Source organism: Salmo salar, chromosome 12 (assembly GCF_965601325.2).
Source record: "Salmo salar chromosome 12, fSalSal1, whole genome shotgun sequence".
Classification (NCBI taxonomy): Eukaryota; Metazoa; Chordata; class Actinopteri; order Salmoniformes; family Salmonidae; genus Salmo; species Salmo salar.
Window position 1 is genome coordinate 14,895,589 of NC_138302.1, and position 23,007 is coordinate 14,918,595.

A 23,007-nucleotide genomic window follows, 5' to 3' on the forward strand; every position below is an offset into this window, starting at 1 on the left:
CTACCAACAGGTAGATGGATGTGGGGGGGGGGGGGGGCTTTATTATAGGAGCTACCAACAGGTAGAAGGATGTGGGGGGGTCTTTATTATAGGAGCTACCAACAGGTAGAGGGATGTGAGGGGGGGTCTTTATTATAGGAGCTACCAACAGGTAGAAGGATGTGGGGGGGGGGGGGGTATTTATTATAGGAGCTACCAACAGGTAGAGGGATGTGGGGGGGGGGGGGGGGGTCTTTATTATAGGAGCTACCAACAGGTAGAAGGATGTGTGGGGGGGGGTCTTTATTATAGGAGCTACCAACAGGTAGAAGGATGTGGGGGGGTCTTTATTATAGGAGCTACCAACAGGTAGAGAGATGTGGGGGGGGTCTTTATTATAGGAGCTACCAACAGGTAGAGAGATGTGGGGGGTCCTTTATTATAGGAGCTACCAACAGGTAGAAGGATGTGGGGGGGTCTTTATTATAGGAGCTACCAACAGGTAGAGGGATGTGGGGGGGGGGGGGGTCTTTATTATAGGAGCTACCAACAGGTAGAAGGATGTGTGGGGGGGGGTCTTTATTATAGGAGCTACCAACAGGTAGAAGGATGTGGGGGGGTCTTTATTATAGGAGCTACCAACAGGTAGAGAGATGTGGGGGGGGGTCTTTATTATAGGAGCTACCAACAGGTAGAGAGATGTGGGGGGGTCTTTATTATAGGAGCTACCAACAGGTAGAGAGATGTGGGGGGGTCTTTATTATAGGAGCTACCAACAGGTAGAAGGATGTGGGGGGGTCTTTATTATAGGAGCTACCAACAGGTAGAGAGATGTGGGGGGGTCTTTATTATAGGAGCTACCAACAGGTAGAAGGATGTGGGGGGGGGGGTCCTTTATTATAGGAGCTACCAACAGGTAGAAGGATGTGGGGGGGTCTTTATTATAGGAGCTACCAACAGGTAGAGGGATGTGAGGGGGGGTCTTTATTATAGGAGCTACCAACAGGTAGAAGGATGTGGGGGGGGGGGGGGGGGGGTATTTATTATAGGAGCTACCAACAGGTAGAGGGATGGGGGGGGGGGGGGGGTCTTTATTATAGGAGCTACCAACAGGTAGAAGGATGTGGGGGGGGGGGGTCCTTTATTATAGGAGCTACCAACAGGTAGAAGGATGTGGGGGGGTCTTTATTATAGGAGCTACCAACAGGTAGAGGGATGTGGGGGGGGGGGGGGGGGTCTTTATTATAGGAGCTACCAACAGGTAGAAGGATGTGTGGGGGGGGGTCTTTATTATAGGAGCTACCAACAGGTAGAAGGATGTGGGGGGGTCTTTATTATAGGAGCTACCAACAGGTAGAGAGATGTGGGGGGGGTCTTTATTATAGGAGCTACCAACAGGTAGAGAGATGTGGGGGGTCCTTTATTATAGGAGCTACCAACAGGTAGAAGGATGTGGGGGGGTCTTTATTATAGGAGCTACCAACAGGTAGAGGGATGTGAGGGGGGGGTCTTTATTATAGGAGCTACCAACAGGTAGAAGGATGTGGGGGGGGGGGGGGGGGGGAGGTATTTATTATAGGAGCTACCAACAGGTAGAGGGATGTGGGGGGGGGGGGGGGGTCTTTATTATAGGAGCTACCAACAGGTAGAAGGATGTGTGGGGGGGGGGGTCTTTATTATAGGAGCTACCAACAGGTAGAAGGATGTGGGGGGGTCTTTATTATAGGAGCTACCAACAGGTAGAGAGATGTGGGGGGGGTCTTTATTATAGGAGCTACCAACAGGTAGAGAGATGTGGGGGGGTCTTTATTATAGGAGCTACCAACAGGTAGAGAGATGTGGGGGGGTCTTTATTATAGGAGCTACCAACAGGTAGAAGGATGTGGGGGGGTCTTTATTATAGGACCTACCAACAGGTAGAGGGATGTGGGGGGGGGGGGTCTTTATTATAGGAGCAACCAACAGGTAGAGGGATGTGGGGGGGGGGGGGGGGTGTCTTTATTATAGGAGCTACCAACAGGTAGAAGGATGTGGGGGGGGTCTTTATTATAGGAGCTACCAACAGGTAGAGAGATGTGGGGGGCGTCTTTATTATAGGAGCTACCAACAGGTAGAGAGATGTGGGGGGGTCTTTATTATAGGAGCTACCAACAGGTAGAGAGATGTGGGGGGGTCTTTATTATAGGAGCTACCAACAGGTAGAAGGATGTGGGGGGGGGGGTCCTTTATTATAGGAGCTACCAACAGGTAGAAGGATGTGGGGGGGGTCTTTATTATAGGAGCTACCAACAGGTAGAGGGATGTGAGGGGGGGTCTTTATTATAGGAGCTACCAACAGGTAGAAGGATGTGGGGGGGGGGGGGGGTATTTATTATAGGAGCTACCAACAGGTAGAGGGATGTGGGGGGGGGGGGGGGGGGTCTTTATTATAGGAGCTACCAACAGGTAGAAGGATGTGTGGGGGGGGGTCTTTATTATAGGAGCTACCAACAGGTAGAAGGATGTGGGGGGGTCTTTATTATAGGAGCTACCAACAGGTAGAGAGATGTGGGGGGGGTCTTTATTATAGGAGCTACCAACAGGTAGAGAGATGTGGGGGGTCCTTTATTATAGGAGCTACCAACAGGTAGAGAGATGTGGGGGGTCCTTTATTATAGGAGCTACCAACAGGTAGAGAGATGTAGGGGGGGGGGGTCTTTATTATAGGAGCTACCAACAGGTAGAGAGATGTGGGGGGGGTCTTTATTATAGGAGCTACCAACAGGTAGAAGGATGTGGGGGGGTCTTTATTATAGGAGCTACCAACAGGTAGAGGGATGTGAGGGGGGTCTTTATTATAGGAGCTACCAACAGGTAGAGGATGTGGGGGGGGTCTTTATTATAGGAGCTACCAACAGGTAGAGGATGTGGGGGGGGGAGGTGGAGGGGGGGGTCTTTATTATAGGAGCTACCAACAGGTAGAGGGATGTGGGGGGGGGGGGGGGTCTTTATTATAGGAGCTACCAACAGGTAGAAGGATGTGTGGGGGGGGGGTCTTTATTATAGGAGCTACCAACAGGTAGAAGGATGTGGGGGGGGTCTTTATTATAGGAGCTACCAACAGGTAGAGAGATGTGGGGGGGGTCTTTATTATAGGAGCTACCAACAGGTAGAGAGATGTGGGGGGGTCTTTATTATAGGAGCTACCAACAGGTAGAGAGATGTGGGGGGGTCTTTATTATAGGAGCTACCAACAGGTAGAAGGATGTGGGGGGGTCTTTATTATAGGACCTACCAACAGGTAGAGGGATGTGGGGGGGGGGGGTCTTTATTATAGGAGCAACCAACAGGTAGAGGGATGTGGGGGGGGGGGGGGTCTTTATTATAGGAGCTACCAACAGGTAGAAGGATGTGTGGGGGGGGGTCTTTATTATAGGAGCTACCAACAGGTAGAAGGATGTGGGGGGGTCTTTATTATAGGAGCTACCAACAGGTAGAGAGATGTGGGGGGGGTCTTTATTATAGGAGCTACCAACAGGTAGAAGGATGTGGGGGGGTCTTTATTATAGGAGCTACCAACAGGTAGAGAGGATGTGGGGGGGTCTTTATTATAGGAGCTACCAACAGGTAGAAGGATGTGGGGGGGGGGGTCCTTTATTATAGGAGCTACCAACAGGTAGAAGGATGTGGGGGGGTCTTTATTATAGGAGCTACCAACAGGTAGAGGGATGTGGGGGGGGGGGGGGGGGTCTTTATTATAGGAGCTACCAACAGGTAGAAGGATGTGTGGGGGGGGGTCTTTATTATAGGAGCTACCAACAGGTAGAAGGATGTGGGGGGGTCTTTATTATAGGAGCTACCAACAGGTAGAGAGATGTGGGGGGGGGTCTTTATTATAGGAGCTACCAACAGGTAGAGAGATGTGGGGGGGTCCTTTATTATAGGAGCTACCAACAGGTAGAAGGATGTGGGGGGGTCTTTATTATAGGAGCTACCAACAGGTAGAGGGATGTGAGGGGGGGTCTTTATTATAGGAGCTACCAACAGGTAGAAGGATGTGGGGGGGGGGGGGGGGGGAGGTATTTATTATAGGAGCTACCAACAGGTAGAGGGATGTGGGGGGGGGGGGGGGTCTTTATTATAGGAGCTACCAACAGGTAGAAGGATGTGTGGGGGGGGGTCTTTATTATAGGAGCTACCAACAGGTAGAAGGATGTGGGGGGGGTCTTTATTATAGGAGCTACCAACAGGTAGAGAGATGTGGGGGGGTCTTTATTATAGGAGCTACCAACAGGTAGAGAGATGTGGGGGGGTCTTTATTATAGGAGCTACCAACAGGTAGAGAGATGTGGGGGGGTCTTTATTATAGGAGCTACCAACAGGTAGAAGGATGTGGGGGGGGTCTTTATTATAGGACCTACCAACAGGTAGAGGGATGTGGGGGGGGGGGGTCTTTATTATAGGAGCAACCAACAGGTAGAGGGATGTGGGGGGGGGGGGGTCTTATTATAGGAGCTACAACAGGTAGAAGGGCTTTATTATAGGAGCTACCGGAGGGAGGGGGTCTTTATTATAGGAGCTACCAACAGGTAGAGGATGTGGGGGGGGTCTTTATTATAGGAGCTACCAACAGGTAGAGGATGTGGGGGGGGTCTTTATTATAGGAGCTACCAACAGGTAGAGAGATGTGGGGGGGTCTTTATTATAGGAGCTACCAACAGGTAGAGAGATGTGGGGGGGTCTTTATTATAGGAGCTACCAACAGGTAGAGAGATGTGGGGGGGTCTTTATTATAGGAGCTACCAACAGGTAGAAGGATGTGGGGGGGGGGTCCTTTATTATAGGAGCTACCAACAGGTAGAAGGATGTGGGGGGGTCTTTATTATAGGAGCTACCAACAGGTAGAGGGATGTGAGCGGGGGGTCTTTATTATAGGAGCTACCAACAGGTAGAGGGATGTGGGGGGGGGGGGGGGGTCTTTATTATAGGAGCTACCAACAGGTAGAGGGATGTGGGGGGGGGGGTCTTTATTATAGGAGCTACCAACAGGTAGAAGGATGTGGGGGGGTCTTTATTATAGGAGCTACCAACAGGTAGAGAGATGTGGGGGGGTCTTTATTATAGGAGCTACCAACAGGTAGAGAGATGTGGGGGGGGGTCCTTTATTATAGGAGCTACCAACAGGTAGAAGGATGTGGGGGGGTCTTTATTATAGGAGCTACCAACAGGTAGAGGGATGTGAGGGGGGGTGTGGGGGGGGGGGTCTTTATTATAGGAGCAACCAACAGGTAGAGGGATGTGGGGGGGGGGGGGGTCTTTATTATAGGAGCTACCAACAGGTAGAGAGGATGTGTGGGGGGGGTCTTTATTATAGGAGCTACCAACAGGTAGAAGGATGTGGGGGGGTCTTTATTATAGGAGCTACCAACAGGTAGAGGGATGTGAGGGGGGGTCTTTATTATAGGAGCTACCAACAGGTAGAAGGATGTGGGGGGGGGGGGGGGGGGGGGGTATTTATTATAGGAGCTACCAACAGGTAGAGGGATGTGGGGGGGGGGGGGGGGTCTTTATTATAGGAGCTACCAACAGGTAGAAGGATGTGTGGGGGGGGGGGTCTTTATTATAGGAGCTACCAACAGGTAGAAGGATGTGGGGGGGTCTTTATTATAGGAGCTACCAACAGGTAGAGAGATGTGGGGGGGGTCTTTATTATAGGAGCTACCAACAGGTAGAGAGATGTGGGGGGGTCTTTATTATAGGAGCTACCAACAGGTAGAGAGATGTGGGGGGGGTCTTTATTATAGGAGCTACCAACAGGTAGAAGGATGTGGGGGGGTCTTTATTATAGGACCTACCAACAGGTAGAGGGATGTGGGGGGGGGGGGTCTTTATTATAGGAGCAACCAACAGGTAGAGGGATGTGGGGGGGGGGGGGGGTGTCTTTATTATAGGAGCTACCAACAGGTAGAAGGATGTGGGGGGGTCTTTATTATAGGAGCTACCAACAGGTAGAGAGATGTGGGGGGGTCTTTATTATAGGAGCTACCAACAGGTAGAGAGATGTGGGGGGGTCTTTATTATAGGAGCTACCAACAGGTAGAGAGATGTGGGGGGGTCTTTATTATAGGAGCTACCAACAGGTAGAAGGATGTGGGGGGGGGGGGTCCTTTATTATAGGAGCTACCAACAGGTAGAAGGATGTGGGGGGGTCTTTATTATAGGAGCTACCAACAGGTAGAGGATGTGGGGGGGCGTCTTTATTATAGGAGCTACCAACAGGTAGAAGGATGTGGGGGGGTCTTTATTATAGGAGCTACCAACAGGTAGAAGGATGTGTGGGGGGGGGGGTCTTTATTATAGGAGCTACCAACAGGTAGAAGGATGTGTGGGGGGGGGGGTCTTTATTATAGGAGCTACCAACAGGTAGAAGGATGTGGGGGGGTCTTTATTATAGGAGCTACCAACAGGTAGAGAGATGTGGGGGGGGTCTTTATTATAGTAGGAGCTACCAACAGGTAGAGAGATGTGGGGGGGTCTTTATTATAGGAGCTACCAACAGGTAGAGAGATGTGGGGGGGTCTTTATTATAGGAGCTACCAACAGGTAGAAGGATGTGGGGGGGGTCTTTATTATAGGAGCCTACCAACAGGTAGAGGGATGTGGGGGGGGGGGGTCTTTATTATAGGAGCTACCAACAGGTAGAGAGATGTGGGGGGGTCTTTATTATAGGAGCTACCAACAGGTAGAAGGATGTGGGGGGGTCTTTATTATAGGAGCTACCAACAGGTAGAAGGATGTGGGGGGGGGGGGGGGTCTTTATTATAGGAGCTACGAACAGGTAGAGGGATGGGGGGGGCGTCTTTATTATAGGAGCTACCAACAGGTAGGAGGGATGTGGGGGGGTCTTTATTATAGGAGCTACCAACAGGTAGAAGGATGTGTGGGGGGGGGGGTCTTTATTATAGGAGCTACCAACAGGTAGAAGGATGTGGGGGGGTCTTTATTATAGGAGCTACCAACAGGTAGAGAGATGTGGGGGGGGTCTTTATTATAGGAGCTACCAACAGGTAGAGAGATGTGGGGGGGTCTTTATTATAGGAGCTACCAACAGGTAGAGAGATGTGGGGGGGGTCTTTATTATAGGAGCTACCAACAGGTAGAAGGATGTGGGGGGGTCTTTATTATAGGACCTACCAACAGGTAGAGGGATGTGGGGGCGGGGGGGTCTTTATTATAGGAGCAACCAACAGGTAGAGGGATGTGGGGGGGGGGGGGGGGTCTTTATTATAGGAGCTACCAACAGGTAGAGGGATGTGAGCGGGGGGGTCTTTATTATAGGAGCTACCAACAGGTAGAGGGATGTGGGGGGGTCTTTATTATAGGAGCTACCAACAGGTAGAAGGATGTGGGGGGGTCTTTATTATAGGAGCTACCAACAGGTAGAAGGATGTGGGGGGGGGGGTCTTTATTATAGGAGCTACCAACAGGTAGAGGGATGTGGGGGGGGGGGTCCTTTATTATAGGAGCTACCAACAGGTAGAAGGATGTGGGGGGGGGGGGGGGGGGGTCTTTATTATAGGAGCTACCAACAGGTAGAGGGATGTGGGGGGGGGGGGGGGGGGGGTCTTTATTATAGGAGCTACCAACAGGTAGAAGGATGTGTGGGGGGGGGGTCTTTATTATAGGAGCTACCAACAGGTAGAAGGATGTGGGGGGGGTCTTTATTATAGGAGCTACCAACAGGTAGAGAGATGTGGGGGGGGGTCTTTATTATAGGAGCTACCAACAGGTAGAGAGATGTGGGGGGTCCTTTATTATAGGAGCTACCAACAGGTAGAAGGATGTGGGGGGGGTCTTTATTATAGGAGCTACCAACAGGTAGAGGGATGTGAGGGGGGGTCTTTATTATAGGAGCTACCAACAGGTAGAAGGATGTGGGGGGGGGGGGGGGGGGGAGGTATTTATTATAGGAGCTACCAACAGGTAGAGGGATGTGGGGGGGGGGGGGGGGGTCTTTATTATAGGAGCTACCAACAGGTAGAAGGATGTGTGGGGGGGGGGTCTTTATTATAGGAGCTACCAACAGGTAGAAGGATGTGGGGGGGGTCTTTATTATAGGAGCTACCAACAGGTAGAGAGATGTGGGGGGGGGTCTTTATTATAGGAGCTACCAACAGGTAGAGAGATGTGGGGGGGTCTTTATTATAGGAGCTACCAACAGGTAGAGAGATGTGGGGGGTCTTTATTATAGGAGCTACCAACAGGTAGAAGAGATGTGGGGGGGTCTTTATTATAGGAGCTACCAACAGGTAGAGGGATGTGGGGGGGTCTTTATTATAGGAGCTACCAACAGGTAGAGGGATGTGGGGGGGTCTTTATTATAGGAGCTACCAACAGGTAGAAGGATGTGGGGGGGGTCTTTATTATAGGACCTACCAACAGGTAGAGGGATGTGGGGGGGGGCGGTCTTTATTATAGGAGCTACCAACAGGTAGAGAGATGTGGGGGGGTCTTTATTATAGGAGCTACCAACAGGTAGAGAGGATGTGGGGGGGTCTTTATTATAGGAGCTACCAACAGGTAGAAGGATGTGGGGGGGGGGGGGGTCCTTTATTATAGGAGCTACCAACAGGTAGAGGGATGGGGGGGGGGCGTCTTTATTATAGGAGCTACCAACAGGTAGAGGGATGTGAGGGGGGGTCTTTATTATAGGAGCTACCAACAGGTAGAAGGATGTGGGGGGGGTATTTATTATAGGAGCTACCAACAGGTAGAGGGATGTGGGGGGGGGGTCTTTATTATAGGAGCTACCAACAGGTAGAAGGATGTGTGGGGGGGGGTCTTTATTATAGGAGCTACCAACAGGTAGAAGGATGTGGGGGGTCTTTATTATAGGAGCTACCAACAGGTAGAAGAGATGTGGGGGGGTCTTTATTATAGGAGCTACCAACAGGTAGAGGGATGTGGGGGTCCTTTATTATAGGAGCTACCAACAGGTAGAGAGATGTGGGGGGGGTCCTTTATTATAGGAGCTACCAACAGGTAGAGGGATGTGAGGGGGGGTCCTTATTATAGGAGCTACCAACAGGTAGAGAGATGTGGGGGGGTCTTTATTATAGGAGCTACCAACAGGTAGAGAGATGTGGGGGTCTTTATTATAGGAGCTACCAACAGGTAGAAGGATGTGGGGGTCTTTATTATAGGAGCTACCAACAGGTAGAGGGATGTGGGGGGGGGTCTTTATTATAGGAGCAACCAACAGGTAGAGGGATGTGGGGGGGGGGGGGGGGGGTCCTTTATTATAGGAGCTACCAACAGGTAGAGGGATGTGGGGGGGGTCTTTATTATAGGAGCTACCAACAGGTAGAGAGATGTGGGGGGGGTCTTTATTATAGGAGCTACCAACAGGTAGAAGGATGTGGGGGGGGGGGTCTTTATTATAGGAGCTACCAACAGGTAGAAGGATGTGGGGGGGGGGGGGGTCTTTATTATAGGAGCTACGAACAGGTAGAGGGATGGGGGGGGGCGTCCTTTATTATAGGAGCTACCAACAGGTAGAGGGATGTGGGGGGGGTCTTTATTATAGGAGCTACCAACAGGTAGAGGGATGTGAGGGGGGGGGGGTCTTTATTATAGGAGCTACCAAACAGGTAGAAGGATGTGGGGGGGTCTTTATTATAGGAGCTACCAACAGGTAGAGAGATGTGGGGGGGGGTCTTTATTATAGGAGCTACCAACAGGTAGAGGGATGTGGGGGGGGTCTTTATTATAGGAGCTACCAACAGGTAGAGAGGATGTGGGGGGGGGGTCTTTATTATAGGAGCTACCAACAGGTAGAAGGATGTGGGGGGGGGGGTCCTTTATTATAGGAGCTACCAACAGGTAGAGGGATGTGGGGGGGGTCTTTATTATAGGAGCTACCAACAGGTAGAGGGATGTGGGGGGGGGGGGGGGTCCTTTATTATAGGAGCTACCAACAGGTAGAGGGATGTGGGGGGGGGGAGGGTGGGGGGGGGGGCCTTTATTATAGGAGCTACCAACAGGTAGAAGGATGTGGGGGGGGGGGGTCTTTATTATAGGAGCTACCAACAGGTAGAGGGATGTGGGGGGGGGGGGGGGGTCCTTTATTATAGGAGCTACCAACAGGTAGAAGGATGTGTGGGGGGGGGGTCTTTATTATAGGAGCTACCAACAGGTAGAGGGATGTGAGGGGGGGTCTTTATTATAGGAGCTACCAACAGGTAGAAGGATGTGGGGGGGGGGGGGGGGTCTTTATTAAAGGAGCTACCAACAGGTAGAGGGATGTGGGGGGGGGTCTTTATTATAGGAGCTACCAACAGGTAGAAGGATGTGGGGGGGGGGGTCTTTATTATAGGGGCTACCAACAGGTAGAGGGATGTGGGGGGGGGGGGGGGGGGGTCTTTATTATAGGAGCAACCAACAGGTAGAAGGATGTGGGGGGGGGGGGGTCTTTATTATAGGAGCTACCAACAGGTAGAAGGATGTGGGGGGGGGGGGGGTCCTTTATTATAGGAGCTACCAACAGGTAGAAGGATGTGGGGGGGGGGGTCCTTTATTATAGGAGCTACCAACAGGTAGAGGGATGTGGGGGGGTCTTTATTATAGGAGCTACCAACAGGTAGAAGGATGTGTGGGGGGGGGGTCTTTATTATAGGAGCTACCAACAGGTAGAAGGATGTGGGGGGGGTCTTTATTATAGGAGCTACCAACAGGTAGAAGGATGTGGGGGGGGTCTTTATTAAAGGAGCTACCAACAGGTAGAGAGATGTGGGGGGGGTCTTTATTATAGGAGCTACCAACAGGTAGAGGGATGTGGGGGGGGGGGGGGGGCTTTATTATAGGAGCAACCAACAGGTAGAAGGATGTGGGGGGGGTCTTTATTATAGGAGCTACCAACAGGTAGAAGGATGTGGGGGGGTCTTTATTAAAGGAGCTACCAACAGGTAGAGAGATGTGGGGGGGGTCTTTATTATAGGAGCTACCAACAGGTAGAAGGATGTGTGGGGGGGGGGGGGGGTCTTTATTATAGGAGCTACCAACAGGTAGAAGGATGTGGGGGGGTCTTTATTATAGGAGCTACCAACAGGTAGAGAGATCTGGGGGGGTCTTTATTATAGGAGCTACCAACAGGTAGAGAGATGTGGGGGGGTCTTTATTATAGGAGCTACCAACAGGTAGAGGGATGTGGGGGGGGGGGGTCTTTATTATAGGAGCAACCAACAGGTAGAAGGTTGTGGGGGGGTCTTTATTATAGGACCTACCAACAGGTAGAGGGATGTGGGGGGGGGGGGGTCTTTATTATAGGAGCAACCAACAGGTAGAGGGATGTGGGGGGGGGGGGGAGTCTTTATTATAGGAGCTACCAACAGGTAGAAGGATGTGGGGGGGGGGGGGGGTCATTATTATAGGAGCTACCAACAGGTAGAAGGATGTGGGGGGGGGGGGTCTTTATTACAGGTAGAAGGATGTGGGGGGGTCTTTATTATAGGAGCTACCAACAGGTAGAAGGATGTGGGGGGGGGGGGGGGTTCTTTATTATAGGAGCTACCAACAGGTAGAAGGATGTGGGGGGGGGGTCTTTATTATAGGAGCTACCAACAGATAGAAGGATGTGGGGGGGTCTTTATTATAGGAGCTACCAACAGGTAGAGAGATGTAGGGGGGGGGGGTCTTTATTATAGGAGCTACCAACAGATAGAAGGATGTGGGGGGGTCTTTATTATAGGAGCTACCAACAGGTAGAAGGATGTGGGGGGGTCTTTATTATAGGAGCTACCAACAGGTAGAGGGATGTAGGGGGGGGGGGTCTTTATTATAGGAGCTACCAACAGATAGAAGGATGTGGGGGGGTCTTTATTATAGGAGCTACCAACAGGTAGAAGGATGTGGGGGGGAGGGGGGGTCTTTATTATAGGAGCTACCAACAGGTAGAAGGATGTGGGGGGGAGGGGGGGTCTTTATTATAGGAGCTACCAACAGGTATAATAGACTCTGTTATCCTCCAGACCTGATATAATAGACTCTGTTATCCTCCAGACCCGATATAATAGACTCTGTTATCCTCCCCCTCCAGACCTGATATAATAGACTCTGTTATCCTCCCCCCTCCAGACCTGATATAATAGACTCTGTTATCCTCCCCCTCTAGACCTGATATAATAGACTCTGTTATCCTCCAGACCTGATATAATAGACTCTGTTATCCTCCCCCTCCAGACCTGATATAATAGACTCTGTTATCCTCCCCCTCCAGACCTGATATAATAAACTCTGTTATCCTCCAGACCTGATATAATAGACTCTGTTATCCTCCCCCTCCAGCACTGATATAATAAACTCTGTTATCCTCCAGACCTGATATAATAGACTCTGTTATCCTCCAGACCTGATATAATAGACTCTGTTATCCTCCCCCTCCAGCACTGATATAATAAACTCTGTTATCCTCCAGACCTGATATAATAGACTCTGTTATCCTCCAGACCTGATATAATAGACTCTGTTATCCTCCAGACCTGATATAATAGACTCTGTTATCCTCCAGACCTGATATAATAGACTCTGTTATCCTCCAGACCTGATATAATAGACTCTGTTATCCTCCAGACCTGATATAATAGACTCTGTTATCCTCCAGACCTGATATAATAGACTCTGTTATCCTCCAGACCTGATATAATAGACTCTGTTATCCTCCCCCTCCAGACCTGATATAATAGACTCTGTTATCCTCCCCCTCCAGACCTGATATAATAGACTCTGTTATCCTCCAGACCTGATATAATAGACTCTGTTATCCTCCCCCTCCAGACCTGATATAATAGACTCTGTTATCCTCCCCCTCCAGACCTGATATAATAGACTCTGTTATCCTCCCCCCTCCAGACCTGATATAATAGACTCTGTTATCCTCCCCCCTCCAGACCTGATATAATAGACTCTGTTATCCTCCCCCTCCAGACCTGATATAATAGACTCTGTTATCCTCCCCCTCCAGACCTGATATAATAGACTCTGTTATCCTCCCCCTCCAGACCTGATATAATAGACTCTGTTATCCTCCAGACCTGATATAATAGACTCTGTTATCCTCCCCCTCCAGACCTGATATAATAGACTCTGTTATCCTCCCCCTCCAGACCTGATATAATAGACTCTGTTATCCTCCAGACCATATATAATAGACTCTGTTATCCTCCCCCTCCAGACCTGATATAATAGACTCTGTTATCCTCCAGACCTGATATAATAGACTCTGTTATCCTCCAGACCTGATATAATAGACTCTGTTATCCTCCCCCTCCAGACCTGATATAATAGACTCTGTTATCCTCCCCCTCCAGACCTGATATAATAGACTCTGTTATCCTCCCCCTCCAGCACTGATATAATAGACTCTGTTATCCTCCCCCTCCAGACCTGATATAATAGACTCTGTTATCCTCCCCCTCCAGACCTGATATAATAGACTCTGTTATCCTCCCCCTCCAGACCTGATATAATAGACTCTGTTATCCTCCAGACCATATATAATAGACTCTGTTATCCTCCAGACCTGATATAATAGACTCTGTTATCCTCCAGACCTGATATAATAGACTCTGTTATCCTCCAGACCTGATATAATAGACTCTGTTATCCTCCCCCTCCAGACCTGATATAATAGACTCTGTTATCCTCCCCCCTCCAGACCTGATATAATAGACTCTGTTATCCTCCCCCTCTAGACCTGATATAATAGACTCTGTTATCCTCCCCCTCCAGACCTGATATAATAGACTGTTATCCTCCAGACCTGATATAATAGACTCTGTTATCCTCCCCCCTCCAGACCTGATATAATAGACTCTGTTATCCTCCCCCTCCAGACCTGATATAATAGACTCTGTTATCCTCCAGACCTGATATAATAGACTCTGTTATCCTCCCCCCTCCAGACCTGATATAATAGACTCTGTTATCCTCCAGACCATATATAATAGACTCTGTTATCCTCCCCCTCCAGACCTGATATAATAAACTCTGTTATCCTCCCCCCTCCAGACCTGATATAATAGACTCTGTTATCCTCCCCCCTCCAGACCTGATATAATAGACTCTGTTTTCCTCCAGACCTGATATAATAGACTCTGTTATCCTCCAGACCTGATATAATAGACTCTGTTATCCTCCAGACCTGATATAATAGACTCTGTTATCCTCCAGACCTGATATAATAGACTCTGTTATCCTCCCCCTCCAGACCTGATATAATAGACTCTGTTATCCTCCCCCTCCAGACCTGATATAATAAACTCTGTTATCCTCCCCCCTCCAGACCTGATATAATAGACTCTGTTATCCTCCCCCCTCCAGACCTGATATAATAGACTCTGTTATCCTCCCCCTCTAGACCTGATATAATAGACTCTGTTATCCTCCCCCTCCAGACCTGATATAATAGACTCTGTTATCCTCCCCCTCCAGACCTGATATAATAGACTCTGTTTTCCTCCCCCTCCAGACCTGATATAATAGACTCTGCTATCCTCCGTCCAGGGAGGCTGGATCAGCTCATCTACATCCCTCTACCAGACACAGCCTCCCGTACCGCCATCCTCAACGCCAACCTACGCAAGTCCCCCATCGCCAGAGTCAGTACACACACACACACACACACACACACACACACACACACACACACACACACACACACACACACACACACACACACACACACACACACACACACAGACACACACACACACACACACAGACACATATAGACACACACAGACATAGACACACATAGACACACACAGACATAGACAAACATAGACACACACACACATAGACACTGTCGTGTCTTTGGCTATGCTGGATTAAGTGATATGACATGCTATTCTATAAAATAATTTCTCTGTAATTAATTTTACCTGATTTAGCTAATCATGTAATTAACTACAAAGTCGGGGCACCACGAAAGAGTGTTAATAGAGCTTTTATCTTCCGAATAAACTCTTAAAGACCTAGTAATATTTTACATCAATTGCAGTCAATATTAATCGTCACCTTATTTCAGTCTCATCTGAAAGTTGTAAATTCTTGGTTATCTTCACGAACCCTGGCTAACAAGTTGAATCAGCAATACAAAATTGGGTTTAATTATTTATTTACTAAATACCTAAATAATCACACAGAATTACATATACACAGAATACAAATTATGTCATACAGAAAACGTCCCTGGTGGACGGAGCCGACATGACGGCTGGTTACACAAAGGAAAGGGGATTGAGTTTGAGCGAAAGAGCGGGAAGACTGAGGAACAAAGGGGAAAAGCTATGCTATCATAAATACACTATCTTATGCATTCTAAATTACCGCCCATTATTTGGAATAAATGCAATAAATATGCAATAAAAAATGCAATAAATATTTACTCTGAGCTGCGCTCCGGTAGGTTGGTCGTAGATGCTGGCCGTGTTGCCCAACAGAGATCTTGCTGTCCTCGGAAGAATGTCTCTGGTGGTAAATGGGAAACGTTGTAGTATCAACATAGTACATTGTAGTCGTTGTGTGTTAGACTGGATACTTAGTCTGTCCTTTCCCCCTACCGTTTGATGTTCCCAGACTCTCTATGTTTAACAAAGGCTATTCAAGAGTCCTTCAGTAGAGTCAGAGAGAGAGGGGAAGGGAGAAAGGTATTTATGGGGGGGTCATAAACCTTACCCACAGGCCAACGTCATGACAACACATATAGACACACACAGACACGTATAGACACACACAGACACATATACACACAGACACATATAGACACACACAGACACACATAGGCACACACATACACACACACACACACACACACACACACACACACACACACACACACACACACACACACAAACACACAAACACACACACACACACACACACACACAAACACACAAACACACACACACACACACACACACACACACACACATAGACACATAAACATAGACACACACACACACACACACACACACACACACACACACACACACACACACACACACACACACACACATAGACACATAAACATAGACACACACAGGCACACGATGATGATGATAATAATAATGAACTATTTTTGTCTCTCCCCTTTCTTCCTCTCTCTCTCCCCCCTCTCCTCTCACAACGACACACACACACCAGGATGTAGACCTGCCCTACCTGTCTGGTATCACCCAGGGTTTCAGTGGGGCCGACCTGACAGAGATCTGCCAGAGGGCCTGTAAGCTGGCCATCAGAGAGGCCATAGAGGCTGAGATCAAAGCAGAGCGCCAGAGGCAGACCCACCCAGGCACCGCCATGGTGAGACGGACGGACGGACGGACAGACTGCTGTTACACCACCAACACTGCAGCTCAAACACACACTATAGCTATGGTCAGATTGACAGACAGACAGATAGACAGACTGCTGTTACACCACTAACACTGCAATACCATATGTCTGGCAGACGGACGGACGGACAGACGGACGGCCGGATGGACAGACAGAGAGGCGGAAGGACGGACAGAGAGACGGACGGGCGGACGGAGAAGCAGACAGAGGGACGGACAGAGGGACAGACAGACAGACAGAGAGAGGGACAGATATACAGACAGACAGATAGACAGCCAACACTCCCAGCTGTTACACAACCAACACCGCATCTCACATACAGTACATCACACACTGTATTTCACACACTGTCTACCTCACACATTTAACCTTGTATACACAAAGCACACACACACCCAACCAATACACCAATATTATGTAACTTTACACCCATCCAACCTCTCTCTCCTGCCCTCTCTCTCTCTCTCTCTGTCTCCCCTTTCCCCTCTCTCTCTCTTTCTGCCCCTCTCCTCCTCTCTCTCTCTCCAGGATGAGGACTGTGACCCTGTTCCAGAGATCAGGAAGGATCACTTTGAGGAGGCCATGAGGTTCGCCCGGCGCTCCGTCAGCGACAACGATATCAGGAAGTATGAGATGTTCGCCCAGACACTACAGCAGAGCAGAGGCTTTGGGAACTTCAGGTATGTACTGGGCTGGCGCGCGCACACACACACATCACACACACACACACACACACACACACACACACACACACACACACACACACACACACACACACACACACACACACACACACACACACACACACACACACACACACACACACTTCTCTTACACTGACCTCTCTCTCTCCTCAGGTTCCCCTCTGGCTCTCAGTCCGGAGGTCAAGGGTCGGGGTCAGGGGGACAGTTCAGAGACGAGGTAGAGGACGACCTCTACCAGTGAGAAGGAAGACTTGTAATCCTGGAGACTATCACCTCTACCACACCTGCCTGCATATGATGTGGAACTCTGGATCAATTAGATTGTTGTGGGAATCAAATATGGACAGAATAACTTTTAACAGCACATAACGTTTCTGCTTCTCAGCTTACCGGTGTAGTCTTAAACGTTTCTCATAATAACTGCTGCATCATAACAACTGGTGCATCATAATAACTGCTGCATCATAATAACTGCTGCGTCATAATAACTGCTGCATCATAATAACTGCTGCGTCATAATAACTGCTGCGTCATAATAACTGCTGCATTTGAGGAATCGAGAGTCTGTTTGTTTTTTCTTGGAAGAATCATTTGTAAAAGCTGGATGATCAAAGTACAATGAATATAACTGTGAATGATGATTGTTGTTGCCGTGTTTGAAATGAAATGTAATCAATTGAGTGTTTTGCTATTAAAACAACTGTCACATAATAATATCCATCAATTTTCATTGTTAATAGAAGAAGCTACTGTAAACAGTAGACTAGGTTACTGGGGGGGTCCCTTGAGAGGGCAAGATCGAGTCAAAAATTATCATAAGGAGACGAATACGGAAGAGGAAAGGAATGGAGGGAAAAAGAGAGGCAGAGGAGGTGGAAGAGGGTGAGGGAGGGAAGAGGGTGAGGGAGGAAGAGGGTGAGCTTGAATTGGTTGAAGATGGCAAAAGAAGGGAGATGGTTTGTCGAAGAATGGTAGAAAGTATAAGCAGCGTGAGCAGTAAGCCAGATCGAAGACAGGAAGAGAAATGGAAGTGAATTAGTGTGAATTATAGGAGGTGGCCGGTGTGGTGAAGTTCTCGGAGCCTGAGGCTTGCACCGATGGTCGGGATAAAGATGAGTCTGTGATGGTAGGAGTGAAATGTATTCGAGAAAGTGGACCCCTGCCTTTTGGCTGATCCATATGTGTTTTCAGAGTGGGTGAAAACAGAGTTGGGTGCTGTGGAATTGGTGAGGGTAACCAGAAGTGGTGTTGTGATAATTGTTTGTGTTTCTGCTGGTCAGAGGGATCAGGCGCTCCGTGTTACATGAATGGGGACATGAGATGTGAATTGTTTTGCTCTAAAGAAAAGGACACCATTGAGAGGAGTGATTACTGGGGTAGCGGTAAATATGAAAGTGGACAAACTAAAGAGGAAAATTCCCGGTGCTTGTGATGCTCGTCGTTTGGTGCGACGCAGAAAGGGGTTGGCGTGAGTGGTGTAACAGAAGAGTCATAGTCTGTCCTTTTGAGTTTTGATGTTGAGTCATTCCCCGACAAAGTGATGTCAGCATATACAAGTTATCCTGTATGAGCTTTTGTGCCTAATCCATTACGTTGTTACAGGTGTCAAGCTTATGGGCATGTGGCAGCAGTGTGTAGGAGGGAGGTTCCTAGGTGTGAGAAGTGTGCAGAAGGGCATGAGACAAAGGAATGTGCAGCATTGGGGAAAGTAGTGGTATGTGTTAATTGTAGGGGTGCCCATGGGGCTGGGGATCAGAAATGTCCGGTGCGAGAGAGGCAGATTGAGGTTTCCAGGGTTAGAGTAGGACAGAGGGTATCATATGCTGAGGCACAGTAGCGGTGAGTGGGTAAAATCACTGGGGAAGCCAAGCCAGTAAAAAAGCCATATTACAACCTATGTTGTGATAATCACGTTGTTTGCTTTATAACCCATTCGTTCATACACCACCATGACATACAATAAGTCCATGACAACAAAATGACAACAGTCACACAGTGGCGGAAAATAAATGAAACTACACATTCGTTTGATTCCTCACAAAACCGGAGAGCAACATCTGTCCAAGGGAATTCCACAAAGCAATAAAAAATATTTGAACAGGAATTCCACAAAGCAAATATTGCATGTAACAAACAGTTACATGACATACAGCATGGTCCAGCAAGTTAATGTTTTCTACAGTTTACTAAACAACTACTGATTTAGAAGTTACCTCAAGTCAGCACAAAGACAACAGGAGCACTGCCTCTGCTATTCCAGCACCAATTACACTTAAACTTTGAAACGTCATCAAATCAACTACGCTATAATACACTGAAAACAAACTTAAAGATACCAAAACAATTTAGTCCAATCAGTGTTGCTAAATATCATGTGGCTGCCCATGGTACTGATTTCAATCTGTGTGTGCGTGCGTGTGTGTGCAAGTAAAAAAATAATCATTGTTGAACACCAATGCCATCCTCCTCTCTTTCATCTTGGAAAAACGGTCTATGCCTCTGTCATACAGTATGATTTTAGTTTTCGCTGTCATAGGCTACCTAGCTAAAATGCTTGCTAGCTTGACTTCCTCGCATGGGCAACAATCATCTCAGCCCAGTGGCACAATATATGCATTCATGGTTAGATAAGAAACGCCGTCATAATCATTGGCCTGTACAGAGAATTAAGTCAAAACCACTAGTCCAAATCCCCATCTCCATCCATGGCTTAGGAAAGGGTTTAGCAAAAAAAAAAATGTTTGTTGTTGCTTTGGATGTGATTTGATTGGTGTGAAACCAAATCCAAACTGGCCTCCCTTGGGGGGCGTTTTGCTGCACTTGGACAACACACAGTTGAGCTCAGCTCAATGCTGATTGGACAATTATTTTATATATTTTTTTATCAAGGGAGGCAAAATGCTTGCTGGCATCAATCAATCAACTGCTACGGCGGCAACATGTTATACTCATTTGGTCCAAACAGTATCAGATACAGTGGGGGAAAAAAGTATTTGATCCCCTGCTGATTTTGTACGTTTGCCCACAGACAAAGAAAGGATCAGTCTATAATTTTAATGGTAGGCTTATTTGAACAGTGAGAGACAGAATAACAACAAAAATATCCAGAAAAACGCATGTCAAAAATGTTATACATTGATTTGCATTTTAATGAGGGAAATAAGTATTTGACCCCCTCTCAATCAGAAAGATTTCTGACTCCCAGGTGTCTTTTATACAGGTAACGAGCTGAGATTAGGAGCACACTCTTAAAGGGAGTGCTCCTAACCGCAGCTTGTTACCTGTAAAAAAGACACCTGTCCACAGAAGCAACCAATCAATCAGATTCCAAACTCTCCACCATGGCCAAGACCAAAGAGCTCTCCAAGGATGTCAGGGACAAGATTGTAGACCTACACAAGGCTGGAATGGGCTACAAGACCATCGCCAAGCAGCTTGGTGAGAAGGTGACAACATTTGGTGCAATTATTCGCAAATGGAAGAAACACAAAAGAACTGTCAATATCCCTCGGCCTGGGGCTCCATGCAAGATCTCACCTCGTGGAGTTGCAATGATCATGAGAACGGTGAGGAATCAGCCCAGAACTACACGGGAGGATCTTGTCAATGATCTCAAGGCAGCTGGGACCATAGTCACCAAGAAAACAATTGGTAACACACTACGCCGTGAAGGACTGAAATCCTGCAGCGCCCGCAAGGTCCCCCTGCTCAAGAATACATATACATGCCCGTCTGAAGTTTGCCAATGAACATCTGAATGACTCAGAGGACAACTGGTGAAAGTGTTGTGGTCAGATGAGACCAAAATGGAGCTCGTTGACATCAACTCAACTCGCCGTGTTTGGAGGAGGAGGAATGCTGCCTATGACCCCAAGAACACCATCTCCACCGTCAAACATGGAGGTGGAAACATTATGCTTTGGGGGTGTTTCTCTGCTAAGGGGACAGGACAACTTCAGCGCATCAAAGGGACGATGGACGGGGCCATGTACCGTCAAATCTTGGTTGAGAACCTCCTTCCCTCAGCCAGGACATTGAAAATGGGTCGTGGATGGGTGTTCCAGCATGACAATGACCCAAAACACATGGCCAAGGCAACAAAGGAGTGGCTCAAGAAGAAGCACATTAAGGTCCTGGAGTGGCCTAGCCAGTCTCCAGACCTTAATCCCATAGAAAATCTGTGGAGGGAGCTGAAGGTTTGAGTTGCCAAACGTCAGCCTCGAAACCTTAATGACTTGGAGAAGATCTGCAAAGAGGAGTGGGACAAAATCCCTCCTGAGATGTGTGCAAACCTGGTGGCCAACTACAGGGGCAGAAATCACGGGGGGGACACGACCCCCCCATCCTGGGAAAAATATGATTTGTCCCCCCCAATATATCACTGAAACATAACTATGTAATTTAAATAATATTAATAATACGCAATGAAAGCAATTGTGCTGATTATAGACACTTAATAGCGCGTTTTTAAGTTTAAAAAGATTGCAACCCCCCCACCCTTTTCCTCACAATGGTTTGATCCACCGGCAAGGTAACAGAGGGGTCGTAGCCACTGTCTGAAAGGCACTCAATGAACGTAACTGACGTGAGGTTAATCCAGTCAATCGCGCACACACACTAGCTGAATATGCAGAGCTAGCGCGCAAATATGAACTATTAAGCTAGCTAGTACCTATTCCATTTATGTGGCCTCGTCAAAGATGGAATCTTTGCTATCGTCAATTTATTCCGAGATCAGCATGCAGATGATGTAAGTTAGTGCTTCAAAGTCCCTGTGATAAAGTTAGCGATAAACTGAAGTCCAAACTGAACAGAACCACATTCTCTTCTACCATTGTCTTAAATATATTTAATGGTCTCGTTGCAAAAGCTAAATTGTCGCAAGGGAAATTTTATTTATTTATTTTATTTAACCCGGGTAGCAAAGATTATAGCAAACACCACTGAAACTGAATTGGTGCTCGCTAGCTTTGTAAATTCAGCTATTGTTGGAAGCCAGCCAATATGAAACAAACTATTAAAATTACAAAAGGTTGCAGCATATGTTGTGTAAATGGTGAACTCATACAGCTGTCAACTCTTGTCATTTTAATCAGTTTCACATTTGCTAGCTACCTTTTAGATCGAAGCCCAAATAGAATGATAAAAGATAAGATGATAGAAGCCCATCTCCTACTGTAAATAACCTACACACTGTGTGTGTGTGTAGCCAGCCAGCCAGGTAGAAAAATGGCAGAAAAATAAAAGACGGACATCAGAGTATTTTTCAGTACACCAAAACGCAAAGTAAGAACCCTAGTAGCCTAATATCTCAAAGACTAGTTGATAAAATGTTCATAAGAAAGAAATGAAATTCTAATGGAAATGTTTCACAATGATGTCATTAGGCAGAGCAGGCAACAGATGGCACACAGACAGCAGAGTTGGGGACAGATATGCAGGGACAGACTGGCAGAGACAGGGAGTCTCAGGTAAGTTTGTTGAGTTTTGTTTGGCAACATTATGAAAGGTTCTCGATTTTTTAACTTTTAAAATAGGAACATAATTGGAAAATGCCATGGATACCCCCACTCTCAACTTAAACTGGTGACTGAACTAAGATTTGTTAAAGGCAATGGTATTGCTGTTGTGAGTAGTTGTGTAGTTTTGGGTACCGGTAGTTAGGAGTACGGCAAACACCTTATTTCTTTGGTTCCTCAATATACATTTACCATATTACAATGTAGGCTATGTGTTACAGCACTACTTTTGGTGTCCCCCTCAGGAATTGCTCTTGAGAAAATTTCATGTAATTGTCCCCCCCAAAGTTGATATCAGATTTTCGCCCCTGGCCAACTACAAAAAACATCTGACATCTGTGATTGCCAACAAGGGTTTTGCCACCAAGTACTAAGTCATGTTTTGCAGAGGGGTCAAATACCTATTTCCCTCATTAAAATGCGAATCATTTTAT

General features: G+C 47.7%; 1 protein-coding gene across 1 annotated transcript in view; it reads left to right on the forward strand.

Annotated features, from left to right (window-relative positions):
- Positions 1-17,768, forward strand: part of LOC106564263 (transitional endoplasmic reticulum ATPase) — an 83,971-nt gene extending 66,203 nt beyond the window's left edge. Inside the window, exons 16-19 of the mRNA XM_045690785.2 lie at positions 14,483-14,612; positions 16,159-16,317; positions 16,879-17,030; positions 17,208-17,768. Of these exons, the coding sequence (XP_045546741.1) occupies positions 14,483-14,612; positions 16,159-16,317; positions 16,879-17,030; positions 17,208-17,295 (529 nt within the window). The 3' untranslated portion in view covers positions 17,296-17,768. The remainder of the gene's footprint in view (positions 1-14,482; positions 14,613-16,158; positions 16,318-16,878; positions 17,031-17,207) is intronic.
- Positions 17,769-23,007: the final 5,239 nt, after the last annotated feature.